The sequence below is a fragment of the Mizuhopecten yessoensis genome, unplaced genomic scaffold, assembly GCF_002113885.1.
Source record: "Mizuhopecten yessoensis strain PY_sf001 unplaced genomic scaffold, ASM211388v2 scaffold3349, whole genome shotgun sequence".
Taxonomy (NCBI): Eukaryota; Metazoa; Mollusca; class Bivalvia; order Pectinida; family Pectinidae; genus Mizuhopecten; species Mizuhopecten yessoensis.
Genome location: NW_018405000.1, coordinates 254,436 through 273,576, shown reverse-complemented (window position 1 = coordinate 273,576; position 19,141 = coordinate 254,436). Strand labels below are relative to the sequence as shown.

General features: G+C 40.7%; 1 protein-coding gene across 8 annotated transcripts in view; it reads left to right on the top strand.

Annotated features, from left to right (window-relative positions):
* Positions 1–19,141, top strand: part of LOC110447417 (A-kinase anchor protein 13-like) — a 232,534-nt gene that overhangs the window by 185,668 nt on the left and 27,725 nt on the right. For 7 of the 8 annotated variants that reach the window (XM_021493096.1, XM_021493091.1, XM_021493094.1 and 4 more), the window contains 2 exons: positions 10,450–10,616; positions 16,263–16,312. In XM_021493096.1, the coding sequence (XP_021348771.1) occupies positions 10,450–10,616; positions 16,263–16,312 (217 nt within the window). The remainder of the gene's footprint in view (positions 1–10,449; positions 10,617–16,262; positions 16,313–19,141) is intronic. The other variant, XM_021493092.1, reaches the window with a different exon arrangement.

Sequence of the window (19,141 nt, the reverse complement as noted above, 5' to 3'; positions counted from 1 at the left end):
CAGTAGCTCTCCGTATAGTGCCAGACAGAGCTGGTTGGCCATCCCTTTAGGGTGTTCGACTTACAGTTCTAGTGTACATGGAAAACAACTTTAACCCTATACGGATATTTATGGATGTAAACATTAAATCGTGGACCCATAAGGATGATTCGCCCGCCAACCAACGGTAACTGGGGATATGTGGATATGGGCACTTTCGAAGGTATGTTTGACCGTTGATCAGCTGAGTGGGGAGTAAGGGTGGGTGTCTGAGGAACTGACCAGGCAGCTGTCCAAGTTATAGTTACTGTCAGCTGCATACAAAGTGTAGATACGTCCAGATATCTGTTTTAATTATTCTTATCAACTATACACTTCCCTGTTGTGTGTCCTATATATGTGTTATTTGGAAGACCAAGGCAGCTGTATGAAAGTGGACGAGTACATGGTGTAGTCTGATGTCATTACAGAAAAGACACTGTAAACAAGTAGAACTTCTAGGTCGTAGAGTAAACGTGTCTCCTAGTGTAAGTAGATCTGTCCGTTATATACAGTGTCATCATCAAAAGTAACCTTCTGGGGGAAAAAAACAGAAGCATACAATAGGTAAGATTGACACTCCTTCATAGCTAATGTATACATTATAATATTTTATGGGAAACATTACCAAACGTCCTGCATTTAAAATGAGTCTTATGGTCTCATATTCATGTCATGTCGGTGCACATGTCAGTCGACATAGATTTTGTGGTCTAAACACTTCACCCTCAGACACGTACTTTCTGGTCTGAACACTTTGTCGATCCACACACAATTTGTAGTCTGAACCATTCATTTAGAATCTATATGCAGACACAGGAATTTTATTCTGTACACAATTTGGAAACATCAGTGATCAATCCCTTCTTATATGAAGACCATATGACAGCAAAATACTTGCTTCAGAATCGTATGTATTGTCATTTCTACAGGTCCAACATACAAACATGTTTAATCCCCGAACATGGGCCGTTATGGAAGCTTAAGCTCTAGGTGTGTATATATGTATGGCCTTGTAGAGTTTAACAGTTGACTGAACTTCCTTCTGACTTGTGACTTGACTTTAGATCTATGGACAATGATGGAAGGTTGTGTTTGTACATAAATGTTCTCCACCACTGACCACTGTCACTACTGACCACTGCTGGACATGCCTCTGAGGCCTAGCATAATTACACATCACTGTTACACACTGCCTGCTGGTCAAACGGTCAACAGCCAAATCTTGTTTTCAACTAACCAGTTATTACACACATTTATTGGCGAGTTAGGTGCATGGTCATTTGGTTTTATCCAATCTTATGTTCATACATACAAGTAGTTTGGCATATTTTATTTAGAATTTTAAATATTTTCACCCAAACTTACAACAAATTAGTGGCTTCCAATTACAACATACAGGAGCCATACAGGCGTTCTGTAATTAACTTTAATTACAACATACAGGAGCCTTACAGGCATTCTGTAATTAACTTTAATTACAACATACAGGAGCCATACAGGCATTCTGTAATTAACTTTAATTACAACATACATGAGCCATACAGGCGTTCTGTAATTAACTTGAATTACAACATACAGCAGCATTACAGCAGATTTGTAAATAAAAATAACTACAGCACACAGGATCCTTACAGCCATTCCGTTATTGAACTGTACACCAGAAAGTTTTCGCAGTAGTTTGTCTTGCCCCTTTACAAACATAGAAAACAAATGTGAAGAGCTAAATGAAATCTTGGCGAAAACCAGCTAAGGACGATTTAGATATTTTGACGGGGTGAAAGTTTCCTGGTGTAACAGAGTCGATAGGAAGCAGCTAGTATTCTACCAGGGCAACACTGGTATACAGTACTTACAGCACACAGGAGCCTTACAACCATTCATACATATTTACATTAGTTACAATTTTATTCTGTTGCAACCTTGAACATGTTTAGAAGATTTAATTGTATTTATAAGGGGAAGTCGAGCCCCTGGCAATCAGCTATGTTTGTTGTATATTTGCCTGCCTGTGGCGGTGGATGTATTTTTCTTTGTTAGCCTGCTGTAGGAGGGGTGTGTTAGCTGGTACCCACAGGTCTGGGGAGATCCGCCTGGCTTTAGTCTGTAAATTAGTAACAGGTGCCCCAGACCCCTGTACACAGTGTAACAGGAGAGCTACATCCATCTTATCAACCCTCCATGCTAACAGGTTCCTGGCCTGTTTCATACATGTTTATAAAAATGAAGGTCGAAGGAAACAATGGATGTGAGGGTGGAGTTCCTTCCTGAACATACTAGTAATTAGTATAGGGGAGATACCATTATCTCCAAAACTCTACCCCCATTTATCTACAGCATTGTCCTTTAACTGTTCAACTCCCAAGGACAACTTGTACAACAGTTGTTGTTGTTTTTAAAAAGACTATTTATTGCACTAAAGTACAAAAAAAATCCAACAACAGTTTTACAGCATACTGTATTTAAAACCCAGAAAACAATGACAGTTGTATAGAAATCTGCAAAGTGACTGGAGGTAACTAAGATCCCCATTGAGATGACCTTTGTCTGTAGTACATCAGCTGGTCTAACCATTCACTGAACGGGTCACTTAACATCATTACCCCTGAGCTTTGACAATCAGCATGTCACATATTGCACATGTATTGTCACCCACACACAGGTGTTTCTTCTACCAGGAATAACCGGCTTCGGGCCATCGGTCCCATTTCTCAAAATCAGACAACTGTTAAAGATAGTTTAAATGAGATCTTGAATTGGTAGACTTATCCATGATCGACCACCCAACCACCCGACAAACAGGAATCATTACTAAAGGATTAAGATAAATTGATTTCTAGCAAGTCATCCACAAAAAAAGTTTATTTGATTAAAAAAAAAAAGGTTGTTAAAAACTGTCAATTATAGATTGTGATATTCTCACACTTGTAAAACAAAATTAAATAGCTGTCAAATGATTGTGATAAAATATAAAGATTTTATGCCCCCTGATTAAAAGGCTTTAACAGAAAACTGTATTGAATATGTGTTGGTAAACTGGACCTGGCAGAGGGATTAAAATCAATATTTTATTTACCGTACAGATGTTACCACTGGATGTTAGACAGGAATCAATGTGTGTTTAATACTCCGCTCCATGTGTGTAAATCAATACAATAACACTTTTTTACTGGGCGGGATGTGATAATTTATGAGGGTGGCTTGTTGTAGACATATATATGGAAATTACAGCTAGATATATTGACATGCATTACAGCCATGTTGGTTTTGGAACGGGCAAATATGGCTTGATCAGGAAGCCGAGAGACAAACATATCCTAGAACAGAAAAGTGTGTATTTGCATTGTAATTTTGACCAAAAGGTTGTAGGTTTGGATCCTGTAGGCAACAGAAGGTGGCCATGTCCTCCATCACCACATTTTAACCTTGTTGCTAAACTCTACCTGTCTAGAGTGGAGTGTATAATAAGGTCTAAGTTGGATATTAGATATTATCCTTACTACTGGTAAACAAGCATTGTGACATTGTAAATGAGGTATTCAAAATACAGACCCATAACAAGAAGAACACCTATATACACTCTCCTCCAGCACACATAGAAAAACAGACCCATAACAAGAGAACGCATATACAATCTCCTCCAGGTCACATAGAAATACAGACCCATAACAAGAAGAACACCTATATACACTCTCCTCAAGCACACATAGAAAAACAGACCCATAACAAGAAGAACACATATACAATCTCCTCCAGCACACATAGAAATACAGACCCATAACAAGAAGAACACATACACAATCTCCTCCAGCACACATAGAAAAACAGACCCATAACAAGAAGAACACATATACAATCTCCTCCAGCACATACCTCACACATATGGAGATACTGAAGGAGATAACATGATCATGTTTAATACATCTCTCATACCTTGAATGTTCAGCATCTTTGAGTAATAATTCTAATGATGATGATCATCCACAAGCTTTGAAACACAATTATCTCATAACAGAAAAATATGTGTTTGTAAAAGATTTGAATCATGACAAACCGTTTAAGGTAAATTTCACAAATTCAGTAACCATTTCAAGCCCATCCATGTCCTTTTCAAATTGTTGAGTCAGCCGCAGATTGGAGGAGTGTTTACAGGCTGTACTCAGTGGCTACAGCGGTAATGGAAGGCTACTCACTTTATTACATCTCCCTTACAGACATACACAGTTAATGTCATATTTCTTGTAATGTAGGTAATTAAACTAACATTTTCTGAAATGATATTGAACATGAAGTAAAAAAAATCAAAACTGCAGGTGATCGAAGAATTCATCCATTGTGTGAATGTTGTGGCTGACATTTATTGTCAAATACATGATGGGATATGGGTGAGAACGCACAGACCCAGAGTAGTGAGAGGGCCTTGTGTTCAGCTATTCCCACCAAACAGCTTGTTGTACGGACACCTAATTCAGGAACACTACTGTAAGTGTCTCTAGATTTATGTGGTGTAATTCTTTCAATAAGGACGGGTGTTAAGTAAAAGACACTTTAAATATTCCATGGAAGTTCTACATTTGTGGCTTGAAAATGAAATGCAAAATATAAACAAATTCTGATAAGAAATAATTAAGAAAAACACAGTCTCATCTCTGAGGATCAGTAACTCAGTGTTCTCAACATTGGTGTCTGCTCCAATTTATTCATGTCTTTGCAACATTCTGATTCATTATAATCGTGGAACAAACTTCTTCCTAGTTTGATATTGGTATACGATTCAGTGCTATTGTACCAAAACTAGTACATCATGGGGATCCCTGGTCAGTATCACAGGAAAATCAGAAGTAAACCATATTTACAACAGGTCATCTGTACTTAGGGTAGATATCAGAGGTAAAGTATATTTACAACAGGTCCCTGGTACTCTAGGCAGATATCAGAAGTAAAGGATATTTACAACAGGTTGTCCGCACTTAGGGTAGCCGTCCAGATCACCTGGCTAACAGAAATATGCTGATACATTAAAAATCCTGTCACACCATGTGGTGCTTTTTTTTTGTAAATCATTATTGTATGCTGAAAAGTGAATTAGTCGATACAGGTAGGTGATCAGGTATTGTGAAGGTCACACAGGTAGGTTACAGGTAACAAAGGACCTCTAACAATTCTACATGTCCATCAGCCATCCGCAGACTTTGGATTTTTTAAAAGTCCGTAAACACCAGATCAAGCTGATCTGCCTCACAGGAATCAAGTGACATTTCTGGAATTCCAATACAGAAGTTAAGTACCCTCTATATCTGTAGTATATATACGACGCTATACCTACATGTTTTGTGTAACAGGTAGGCCCAGGTATACATGTGTTCTAAAATACAAATCTTCTCAACAGATTCAATCCTTTCAGTAAGGACTTTCATTGTTGATGTTACAGAAATACATACAAAGGTCTATAGGATATATTTAATTGGATTTCTAAACATGAGTGTTGAGATCCTGTGACTGACTCAACGTGACTCATACAGGGGAATTCCCGTGTCACAGGATACTGTTGTAGGCACTTATTTGTGTGAGGTTACACCATAACAATACCTACTGAATACCTACATGATGGTATTTACCCCAGATGATCTAACACCTGATCAGGTCTCTGTGGGGAGACCAGACACAGACCGATCAGGTCTCTGTGGGGAGACCAGACACAGACCGATCATGCAGGTCTCTGAGGGGAGACCAGACACAGAAGACTGCCTCATATTGTCAGCACTATATCGGAGGAACACTGGGATAGGGCAGTCTCTTCTATTTCGTTTCTCTGTAACAAAATATGTTTATCATGGTAGCGTGTGGGAGTCTGACCTACATTTTGTATTATCATGATGACACAGTAACAGAACAATACCATAACAAGTGCGAGGTGATCAGACTATCGTACTGTTCAACCTTTCAAATTTTTCACAGGGGAGAAAATATGTGACAAAATCTGTAGAGGTACTTAAAAATGTACTTAAAGTGACCCCAGGACAAAATAATTGGTAAAGTACTTAGAGTTAATTCAATTTGAGCATTTTAAATGCAAAATGTAGGAATTCTGCTGATTTTAAAATAAAAATTAGGTATTGGTTCCATAATAAAGGAACTTTGCAAATAAAATTTTCAAATTGTTAGATTGTTAGATTCCCAAATAAGGAGTGCCTCATAATGCTTGTGACATCATTACCATTGTGATGGTATAAGAGTTTCTGAAATCCTTTAAAAAGGTGTTACAGTACCGTGATAAGGGTGACAGAAGTGACCTAAAGTCTACCCACAGAGGTCCAGACAGAAGTGACCTATAGTCTACCCACAGAGCTCCAGTCAGAAGTGACCTATAGTCTACCCACAGAGGCCTAGACAGAAGTGATCTATAGTCTACCCACAGAGCTCCAGTCAGAAGTGACCTATAGTCTACCCACAGAGGTCCAGACAGAAGTGACCTATAGTCTACCCGCCACAGAGGTCCACCACGTCTGATGGCCATTTGTGTTAGTGGTAGCCAGCTGCCTGATAGGGCTGACCACACAATGGTTGGTGAGAAACAGATGATGGGGAGGTGGTCCTAAGCTATAATTAAGTAGTAGATAATTACTGTTGTTATCGGGACAAATTAATGGTTTTATTGGGACATTCATTATAAACGGTTTCTATAATAGTGTATAGTATGGGAGCTCACACCAGGCACCAAACACTGGCCAGGGTTGTTTGTTCTTGTTTCCCTTCACCTGTACAATATATATAGGCCCAATGTGACTCGTGCAATATAATATTACACCAACTTTTACAAGATGTAGGTCCTGTACTTGCGGTACAAATTTCATGTTCATATACATTAAACTATATTAATGATTGAATGGATTTTCATTTTCGTATGTACAGATATGGGTAATTGTTCAATTTAGCTCATTCACCCCTACAATTTGATAATGAACTATCCCAACCTTTGAATTGGAAGAGTTCAAATGTGTCTTCAGGGGTAAATGAGTTAAGTTTGAGTATGACTGAAGGACCTCATTTGTTAAGCAAAATTGAGCTTGATTACATAACTATTTTCAGATTTATCAAATATAGATTGCCATGGTTATAACTAGATCTTGACGAAATCAGAAATCAATCAGAAATCAGTGAGCCGTGGTATTTTGGCTGCCATTACCGGTAGGTCAGGAAGCCCTATAAGACATAATGTGATCCATAAACTGTTGGTCAGATGGTCATTAAAATGACAAAATGATCATCGCTGACCTGTGCATGGTCAGTAATGTGGTCAGTAAGGTTACTGGTCAGCCTGGTGCCTATGCATACTAATTAGGACTGGAGATTCAATCAAGAACTGTGGTTATAGATCCTGTGTTAGGCCATCTGTCCTACAACTTGACCTCTTGAGACTCCAGTAAGGCATCTGTGGGGGCAGGACTGCATGTTGACCACTGGTCATTGATGGTCACTTAGAGACATGAACTACATGAGAAAAGTGTCCAAGTTATGGTCAGTGATAGGATCGGTGGCAGTGTGCTGAACTTTTATACCTACTAATTTTGTCCCCGAGTGTAGTGATGTTATGGCGAGTGTAGCGATGTTATGGCGCGGACAAGACGGTATAGATTTCAGTCAGTTACAGAAGGAAGTGATTTTTTTACCTAAATTAATATCATGTGGCAATTATGACATGGATATGTTTAAATCCTCCGTTCTGTGGAGAAATTGAATAACTAAGGACTTTTAAAGGAAATGACAGCAGTTGCAATTGAACATTTGGTGATTGGGAAAAGGGAACTGACACTAACAGGTATTTATTAGCTTCAAGTTCTTCTTGCTCCTTTAAGGTTGAGAATCCCATTGCTGTGGGTTTTTTTATCTCTAGTGAAGAAGAGTTTCAACTTTTTTGAGCATTCAAACAAAAAAAATGAAAAATTATTAGCATCTTTAAACAAGAAATATTTTATCATTGTTGGTCATGTTGGAAATTAATGTCCTCACAAATCTATAGTTTGAGGCAGAACTGTAGAAATAAATACTTCGTGATTGACTGGTTTTAGTTACTGTTGTCTGTGGTATAAATATAGTACAGTATCTATAGCCCCGGGGAGGCATTCCTTTTGTGTGGCCTGTACAATGTAATATTGTCAGACAGGTGTTGGAGCGGCCACAGAAAGGCTATTTGCTTGGATGTTAGGAGGCTTTTGTAAAAGTTGCTTTATCATTAAAGTTTGAAATTATTTTCACTTTTAAATTATAATGTATATATGCTTATATGCAATAAAAAGCATAGATGGTCACTTGTTACTATACTTGCTTCTAATACAATAGAGCGAATGTTTGAAGAATATGGCAAGTTCTTATAATTATAGGTAAACAGGTGTGGTTCGTTGCAATATCACAGGTAAATTGTTGTGTTGTTCTCACCTTAATCTAAGTACAGGTAATTTAGAACCTGTAACAGGACATGCTAACTTTCCATTTTATTTTACGTGGTTGTGAGACACTAGATGCTGCTGGGCATGTGTCTGTCCCTGTCTGGCCGCGCCATCACCTGGTCAATGTTTACCTATCAGGTCGGATCTGACAGGGTTTGGTTGTAGAGATGCTATCACAGGTTTACAGATGTACAGACTATTTAATTTGTCTGAGGTATATATGATAGATCCCCTCCCCCTCCACACAGTGCTATCAATCATGGTCAGGGAAGGAGCAGGCTATAGTCTATAGGTACAGTGCTTCTTACAGGTACGTCATTCTGAATATTGTTTGTCTCTCAGATGTATATTATACAGGTGTAGTTTGTAATCTCTGAGGTTAATATTGTTTGTTTCCTTTGAGGTAAATGTAGTTTGTTTTCTCCTGGACTGGTATTGTTTTCCTCTCAGACTAATATTGTTTTCTGAAATGATAGTTATTTATAAGCATACAATGTCAGAGGCATCCTTTGAAATTATTTGTTGAACTTGAGCAGATTTTTGAAATCAAAATTAATTTTGGATTTACATTAACCAGCTTCCAGCTAAACAGGTTGTCATTTACCTGCAGACCTGCACAATTGTTGTCCTGTATTTGTGTTTGATCTGATGTCTCTGGAAATAACTTGCATACCAGCTTATTGACTATGAATGCCTTAAAAGAGCCCACCCTAGCTGGAAATGTTTGATATAACTGTACAACCGTACTATTCAATAATACCTAGTGCCATTGAAGGTGAAAATAGGTTTTAACTATTGACAATGCAGATTACAATTAAAGACGAAAAGAATGGTTTAAAGATTCTGCAATGCAATATAGCGTAGAAGATGAGAATAGTTTTGGACTGGAACTATTTACATGTGACAACAGTATGAAAGTCCGCGTCGTTTGACTACCTTATCACATTAGGACAGACAGACATTTAGCACCGAACAGAATCAATTATGGATGATCCGATTGTCACATGCCCCTAATGGGATGGTTTTCCTTGTCAAGTTCTGCGTCAAAGACGCCATATTAGTTCTGGTTCACTGGCTGGAGGGTGTAAGGAGACAGGACCATACCTGTACGTCAAATTATTTACATGTTCACTTTGTCGACAAATAAAAGCATCCCAGGTGTATAAACAAGCAGTCAATAATTAATAGGTAACGATTGCGTGCTTGTTTAGATTACCGACAACACGGGTATTATACAAGATCACTCCACAATTATCTAGTGTGATCCCTTCTATCCGGTTAGAACATCAAGTCCGTCCTCATTGACGGATTACTGACATCAAGGCCCTCGTCATTGATGGGTGACTGACATTTTAAGCCTATATATAATGGAATGTTTAGGTGGTCAAGCATGTAGATATAAGCTTCTTATACTGGATGTATTATACTAGTCAGCAATATTAGGAAAGTAAAAAATCCTCTCATCCGATTACAGAATTGATCTTTACAATCAGGGTGTTGATATATAAATTGTACTTGAAACCATACAACGATGTAGATACTCTATGTTCTTGCCTTGATGATGGGCCGGTATATATGGACATGAAACCATACAACGATGTAGATACTCCATGTTCTTGCCTTGATGAGTGGCCGGTATATATGGACATGAAACCATACAACGATGTAGATACTCCATGTTCTTGCCTTGATGATTGGCCGGTATATATGGACATGAAACCATACAACGATGTAGATCTACTCCATGTTCTTGCCTTGATGATGGGCCGGTATATATGGACATGAAACCATACAACGATGTAGATACTCGTTGTTCTTGCCTTGATGATTGGCCGGTATATATGGACATGAAACCATACAACGATGTAGATACTCGTTGTTCTTGCCTTCAAATCATATAGTCTATATTTTGATAAAATTTTGTGGAATGAATATTGGCACTTACATAAATCTTACTAAATCATGTGTTCTTTCTCTGTTTCAGCCTCAGTTGCAGGTTTACGCCAAAGTCATTCATTTAAGGAAAAGCGTTCGTCTTCAGGGCCTGCGGGTCGTAGTCAGGTAACATCGGCGCCTCTGAGCGTCTCCACGGTTACTCCTCAGCCACACCCATCTCTGTCTTCTATACCTGATACTGAGTCTGTCACACAGGTATGCTTTAGTTCTGTTGGTTTAGTTTTCAGGTAGGATCACAGGGAGATATCAAAATGAAATAAAAGATTTAATTTTTTTAAGAATTTTTTTTAAGATTTACTCTGCTGCACAGTTGTCACATACAGTGCATGGAACCTCAAAAGTGAAACAGATGTAATACAGGAGTCTGTCTTAAATAGAACTGATAGATTTACACCAAAGACAAAATACCTGTGATCCTATTCCTGACCTGCTTTTAGCCTGTTGATGACCAGACATTGACTACTGGTGCCTTGTATTTATCCTCTGTTTTTATGCCGTATTCTATTTCAACATTTTCAACTGCACAACTCATATGTGTCTGACACTTCATCTTATTCAATTAACAAGTTATTTTGAACTGTTTATATTTTTTGCTTTCACCTTTTTCAAAAATCTTTGTATGCTTTTGGGGTTTTTAAATCTTTTCAATGTTGTTATTTTTCGTGGTATTTACAGGTAATATGTTTGAGCATAAATTATAGAATAATAGAATTGACTAGATTCTGGAAATAATTTGCTTGTCCATTCCCGAGATACAAAGTCATTCTTAGTGCCTGAATTTATGTATGAATAATAAAACTGGTCTGAGAAATCCAGTTAGTTGCCACTAGATATACTGACCCACACATACAGGGCTTTCTGCTTGCATAACTAGTGCTGCATCAGATCATTTCTAGCAACGTTTTTTTTCCTCTAATTTTCTAACATTACTCATTATTGTACTTAAATAATGTCAGCATTTGTCTCCTGTTATTCAGAGTTGGTAATGCCCTGACACTGCCTCCATTTATATATCTGCCCTCTCACTTTAACTATAATTACAACTGGGGGTTGAAGACCCAACGTCCTTGCAAAGGAGTCAGTTCCATAGTGGCGGTAGGGATCCTGGGGTGGATACCTAACAACAGGGGGGTGGAGACTCAACATCCCTGCAAGGAAGTCAGTTCCATAGTGGCGGTAGGGATCCTGGGGTGGATACCTAACAACGGGGGTGGAGACCCAACGTCCCTGTAAGGAAGTCAGTTCCATAGTGGCGGTAGAGATCCTGGGGTGGATATCTAACAACAGGGGGGTGGAGACTCAACGTCCCTGTAAGGAAGTCAGTTCCATAGTGGCGGTAGTGATCCTGGGGTGGATATCTAACAACAGGGGGATGGAGACTCAACGTCCCTGTAAGTGAGTCAGTTCCATAGTGGCAGTACGTTGAGATCCTGGGGTGGATACCTAACAACAGGGGGGTGGAGACTCAACGTCCCTGTAAGTGAGTCAGTTCCATAGTGGCAGTAGGGATCCTGGGGTGGATACCTAACAACAGGGGGGTGGAGACTCAACGTCCCTGTAAGGGAGTCAGTTCCATAGTGGCAGTAGGGATCCTGGGGTGGATACCTAACAACAGGGGGGTGGAGACTCAACGTCCCTGTAAGGAAGTCAGTTCCATAGTGGCGGTAGGGATCCTGGGGTGGATACCTAACAACAGGGGGGTGGAGACCCAACGTCCCTGTAAGGAAGTCAGTTCCATAGTGGCGGTAGGGATCCTGGGGTGGATACCTAACAACAGGGGGGTGGAGACCCAACGTCCCTGTAAGGAAGTCAGTTCCATAGTGGCGGTAGGGATCCTGGGGTGGATACCTAACAACAGGGGGGTGGAGACCCAACGTCCCTGTAAGGAAGTCAGTTCCATAGTGGCGGTAGGGATCCTGGGGTGGATACCTAACAACAGGGGGGTGGAGACCCAACGTCCCTGTAAGGAAGTCAGTTCCATAGTGGCGGTAGGGATCCTGGGGTGGATACCTAACAACAGGGGGGTGGAGACCCAACGTCCCTGTAAGGAAGTCAGTTCCATAGTGGCGGTAGGGATCCTGGGGTGGATACCTAACAACAGGGGGGTGGAGACCCAACGTCCCTGTAAGGAAGTCAGTTCCATAGTGGCGGTAGGGATCCTGGGGTGGATACCTAACAACAGGGGGGTGGAGACCCAACGTCCCTGTAAGGAAGTCAGTTCCATAGTGGCGGTAGGGATCCTGGGGTGGATACCTAACAACAGGGGGGTGGAGACCCAACGTCCCTGTAAGGAAGTCAGTTCCATAGTGGCGGTAGGGATCCTGGGGTGGATACCTAACAACAGGGGGGTGGAGACCCAACGTCCCTGTAAGGAAGTCAGTTCCATAGTGGCGGTAGGGATCCTGGGGTGGATACCTAACAACAGGGGGGTGGAGACCCAACGTCCCTGTAAGGAAGTCAGTTCCATAGTGGCGGTAGGGATCCTGGGGTGGATACCTAACAACAGGGGGGTGGAGACCCAACGTCCCTGTAAGGAAGTCAGTTCCATAGTGGCGGTAGGGATCCTGGGGTGGATACCTAACAACAGGGGGGTGGAGACCCAACGTCCCTGTAAGGAAGTCAGTTCCATAGTGGCGGTAGGGATCCTGGGGTGGATACCTAACAACAGGGGGGTGGAGACCCAACGTCCCTGTAAGGAAGTCAGTTCCATAGTGGCGGTAGGGATCCTGGGGTGGATACCTAACAACAGGGGGGTGGAGACCCAACGTCCCTGTAAGGAAGTCAGTTCCATAGTGGCGGTAGGGATCCTGGGGTGGATACCTAACAACAGGGGGGTGGAGACCCAACGTCCCTGTAAGGAAGTCAGTTCCATAGTGGCGGTAGGGATCCTGGGGTGGATACCTAACAACAGGGGGGTGGAGACCCAACGTCCCTGTAAGGAAGTCAGTTCCATAGTGGCGGTAGGGATCCTGGGGTGGATACCTAACAACAGGGGGGTGGAGACCCAACGTCCCTGTAAGGAAGTCAGTTCCATAGTGGCGGTAGGGATCCTGGGGTGGATACCTAACAACAGGGGGGTGGAGACCCAACGTCCCTGTAAGGAAGTCAGTTCCATAGTGGCGGTAGGGATCCTGGGGTGGATACCTAACAACAGGGGGGTGGAGACCCAACGTCCCTGTAAGGAAGTCAGTTCCATAGTGGCGGTAGGGATCCTGGGGTGGATACCTAACAACAGGGGGGTGGAGACCCAACGTCCCTGTAAGGAAGTCAGTTCCATAGTGGCGGTAGGGATCCTGGGGTGGATACCTAACAACAGGGGGGTGGAGACCCAACGTCCCTGTAAGGAAGTCAGTTCCATAGTGGCGGTAGGGATCCTGGGGTGGATACCTAACAACAGGGGGGTGGAGACTCAACGTCCCTGTAAGGAAGTCAGTTCCATAGTGGCGGTAGGGATCCTGGGGTGGATACCTAACAACAGGGGGGTGGAGACTCAACGTCCCTGTAAGGAAGTCAGTTCCATAGTGGCGGTAGGGATCCTGGGGTGGATACCTAACAACAGGGGGGTGGAGACTCAACGTCCCTGTAAGGAAGTCAGTTCCATAGTGGCAGTAGGGATCCTGGGGTGGATACCTAACAACAGGGGGGTGGAGACTCAACGTCCCTGTAAGGGAGTCAGTTCCATAGTGGCAGTAGGGATCCTGGGGTGGATACCTAACAACAGGGGGGTGGAGACTCAACGTCCCTGTAAGGGAGTCAGTTCCATAGTGGCAGTAGGGATCCTGGGGTGGATACCTAACAACAGGGGGGTGGAGACTCAACGTCCCTGTAAGGGAGTCAGTTCCATAGTGGCAGTAGAGATCCTGGGGTGGATACCTAACAACAGGGGGGTGGAGACTCAACGTCCCTGTAAGGGAGTCAGTTCCATAGTGGCAGTAGAGATCCTGGGGTGGATACCTAACAACAGGGGGGTGGAGACTCAACGTCCCTGTAAGGGAGTCAGTTCCATAGTGGCGGTAGAGATCCTGGGGTGGATACCTAACAACAGGGGGGTGGAGACTCAATGTCCCTGTAAGGAAGTCAGTTACATAGTGGCAGTACGTAGAGATCCTGGGGTGGATACCTAACAACAGGGGGGTGGAGACTCAACGTCCCTGTAAGGAAGTCAGTTCCGTAGTGGCAGTAGGATCCTGGGGTGGATACCTTAATGGTATTCAACAGTGCTCATCAGGGAAAGCAGAGCAAATAAAAATAGAAATGATGAGCAACAACAGCACTATTTTAACTAAAATAGTTCTATTTGTTTGTATCGCACAAATTACCATTAGGATAAGACCCATTATCTAATTCATCAACACCTTCCCCAGAAGTCAATCATTAAAAGTTTTCACCTACACTGTTCCAGGACAAAAGACCGCAAACTAAACCATAATACGAAGGAAGTAACCTTATACAGGAATTTTAGTTCTGGAAGTTAGATTTCCAGTGTGTATCTCAGCAGTAATCATTTTGATATATATACTGGTAATTCCAATCAGGAGGGATGTGTTCTGTTGTACTATTAATTCACAAGATTTTAAATCATCCTTTTTCATAGTAAACAAGGTTTTTCGTAGAAAAAAAAGGTGTACTTGTACATCTATGTAGGTGATGTATGATGAGTGTGGGTTCTTAGACCGCTATAGTGACACCAATCTGTCACGTAGCTGTCACCTGTACAGGTGTAAATCCACAGGTATAACCACAGGTTAAGGAGTTACAAGTCGCTATAGATCCTCCCCTACAACCTGACACAGGAAGTCAGCTAATTACTCCCCGATACTGGCTATCATTACATGCTCGTCCACATCAATGCTCATTATACCTGACCAAATATTGGTGTTATTTGTCCGGGATGTAGGTAACAGGGACACTGACCTATTTACCTGCACATAGTACCTGTGTCGTAGATTTCACAGAAAATTCCTGTGTTATATTACAGGGTAGATAGTGTTGGTAGGACTGTAAATGTTATTGTTACTCACACAAACTTTTGATCCTAAATGACGGACACATTAAACCCTCCTGGTAGATAAGAATTGTAAAATCATTGAAATATTTCATTCAGATATTTGCTATGTAATTTGGATGGGTAGGATTTAGAATTATCATACGAAGGATTTGCGGTCTTAACCCTGCAGGCCTTTCATTTTAAATTTCCGCTGCAATATCCAAACTTAGGTATGTAAACTTATAGAGACTGTTTTCCATATCTTGAACTGGTATAAATCTTATCAAGAAAACTTGTGATTTGTTAAGTTTGTCCTAATCTATACAGTAGTTTTCAGATAAACAAATAATTGAGTAAGATTTTGCACCAGTTCAAATTTTCATTAAAGTTGTGAAATTCGTATTTTTCTCTAACTTTTAGCTAGTATGTACCAGAACAGAGTTATCTAACCTTAGATTCATGTTACATGGCAGATGACAGGAACATTAAGGTTTTTGGATGTGATAAACATAAATATAGCTCATCAAATCTTATCTGTCCGAGAGGAGATTGTCATAATCAAGTGTGTTACCAAAATGGTTGAAGACGTTTTAACTCGCTGCTCTGGTTTATTGATAGGTTGTGGCCTTATATCTCTTCATGTGGACTACTCTCTAGTAACGAGAATTAATCTTAACTGTTTATCTACCGTTGTCAGTATTTCAATCATCTTTGAAAATAGAACAAAGGGGAAACACTTCGTCAATACACTTATATACCAATCATTTTCCTTATTAGAGATGATTTCAATCAGACATGCTTAACTTTCGAATTTTGAAGGCTTCGATCAATATAACGATGATTTTGGTTTGCAGACATCAGCAGCTCAGTTACAGCAGCACAGAAGGAGTTTACCTACGACCAGGTAAGTACGTCTGTATTCTGGTGGTGACATTGTAAATATATGCTGGCTACCAGTGTAATCAGTGTCAACTAGTACCCTGAGTGTAATCAGTGTCAACTGGTACCCAGCGAATCAGTGTCAACTGGTACCCAGTGTAATCAGTGTCAACTGGTACCCAGTGTAATCATTGTTAGCTGGGCATCAGTGTAAGCTGTTGTCAGTATATGCTGTTTTTGCCTGTGTGCTGATTGTCTTGTATGCTGTGCTGTGACTATTAATGGGTGCCCAATGCTGTGCTGTGACTAGATTAACGGGTGCTCATGTAATGTTTTCAGTATGATTCTGTGTTACTGTTGTTAGCATGGTGTTAGCTTTGTGTTTCTGTTTGGCCTCTGATACTAACATTTGGGAAGGTTTAAAAAAATAAATTATCATAATTATATGTATTGCAGAAGACAAGTATACAATCAATAAAGCTTTCCCAACTCTGGGCTGAAATTGGATGTGTATAATGCCTGCATCACAGCTGCATGTTGCTCGTGTGTACATGTGTGTTTGTGCTGTGTGATATATCAGGGAAATACATACATAAAGACAACACCTTTCTGAAAATCTGCATATACTTCTTATGTGAAGTCTTTTGGTATTGGAGGCCTTATAAATGTATTGAAAGTATATTTTGACAGTAGATTATTGCAGTTGACCTTTGTGTAAATACCAATCCTGTAAAAACCTCCTGCTGTGTGTCAGAGATGTACATTTATAACATTTAAGAGTAGCAAATTTAATGCTCATTATATCAGGAAACTTCTAAACAAATTCTTAAGAATGTTCTTTAAAAAAGAGATTTTGTTTTAGGACAAGATTGCTTATATTACATGAATTCCTAGACAAACTTTTAACATATTTGTTCATGTTATAAAGCCTACTGAAAAGAATATGTTGTTACTATTTTAAAACTGTTGCACTTAGATCTATAAGTAAGGCAGGAACAGCAGTTACTTATACTGTAAAAAATCTAAGAAGTTTGCTGAAACTTCAAGGGCCAGAGTCAGTGTTTATCAAAATTACCTAGACGTACAAATGAGGGCCGGGTTCTCTGGCCTAACAATTGAGGGCCGGGTTCTCTGGCCTAACAAATGAGGGCCGGAGTTCTCTGGCCTAACTATTGAGGGCCAGGGTTCTCTTGCCTGGTGATGATTGTTATAAAGTCATGATTCATATTTTGTATCGATGTTCATTTAATTTTCACCAAAGGTCAACTAATCCTTAACTGTTGTATATGCACTCCCAATCTTACGTACTGTGTCCAATCACTTTTACCTGTTGTCTAGGTTTTTGTCTGTTTTTTGTTGCCATTGATGCCAGATCTGTCAACCAATCGGATACTTTATAACAAAAAAACTAGAAGCTATAACCTTCAGATCATTCTTGTGTTTGAGTTCCTAAAAAATCTTTTTTTCTACATATAGAGATACATATACATGAATGAAATAACAGGCTACTTTCAATCAAACAGCTGTTTCGTATAGTGCACTAGAATGCACCAGACTAGAATAGTCAATAATATGGCCTCAAGCTGGTGATCAATAAGTAAACATTAATTATCTGTAGAATGCAGGACAAAGGACCTTATCACAAATTACCAGATGACACTTATCATTCATGTTGACAAGCAAGATAAATTGAAAATTCTAAATATGTGTTGAATGTGTAAAATAACCCAGTACAGCTGGTGTGTGTTTATAACTAAATTTACAAATTTCTAACTTTATTGAAAGCTATTGTCTATAATGTACAGTATGTGACATTTAATGTTTGATTGAAATATAAATTGGAATATTATTAAAATATTTAATAGTTGCTCATAAAGGATGGTTTAGTTAGGCCTGGAACCATTCCATCCGGAGGCGACATTATAATCCAACATGGTTGACAGGTCTGTGCTACATCAGTAGACTAACCGATATTGTGTCACTATTGTCATGATCATGACAACCTAATTCTAACCAATCACACTTTACGTTACATCACAGCCTTCTGTCTCTGTCTTCTCCTCCCATCACCCAAGGTCGCTCAGGATATTGGAAAAAGGCACGCGAGCTGCTAATTGGTATAGAGTAAGTCACATGTCCTACCTTGTAGACAGTATACATATAATCAACGGTAGCTATCACCTGTATCGGCCAGCTGTTCCCTGGTCAGGTAGATATATTCTAGTATAATATAGATACTCAAGTACTGTTACCTGAGTACCGTTAAGTAGAGAGTTGAATGCAGATATTTAATCGTTATTAGTAGCTAATGTACCTCAATGTTGTATTGTAACAGTAGCCGGACTCAAACTATTATAGGCCAATAACTATCAAATATAGTCAGCAGTTCTTTGATTCGTGATTGAATCTCCTTGGGTTTGTTTGAAAGCAATGGGTCATGAATACATGAGTACAGTTCATGAGCTTTTGAGCACAAAATGTAGTTCATGGAAGTCTTTACTATTGGCTCAATTAATGGCATGATTAGTAAACCAGTTACCAATCATGAACAGTCCCTGGCATTGCATTGCATGATGCTATTTGTATTTGAATCTTAAGTTTTTAGCTCACCTGGTCCTTTACCAAGGTGAGCTTATGCCATACCGTGGCGTCCGTCGTCCGTCCGTCCGTCGTCCGTCGTCTGTCCGTCGCCGGTCGTCCGTCCGTCAACAATTTCTTTAAACGACTTCTTCTTCTTAACCACTGATTGGAATTTTACTAAATTTGACTGGAAGCATCCTTAGGTGGTGGGGAATCAAAATTGTACAAATGGTGGGGCTGACCCCCCAGGGGGCTGAGGGGCGGGGCAAAAAGG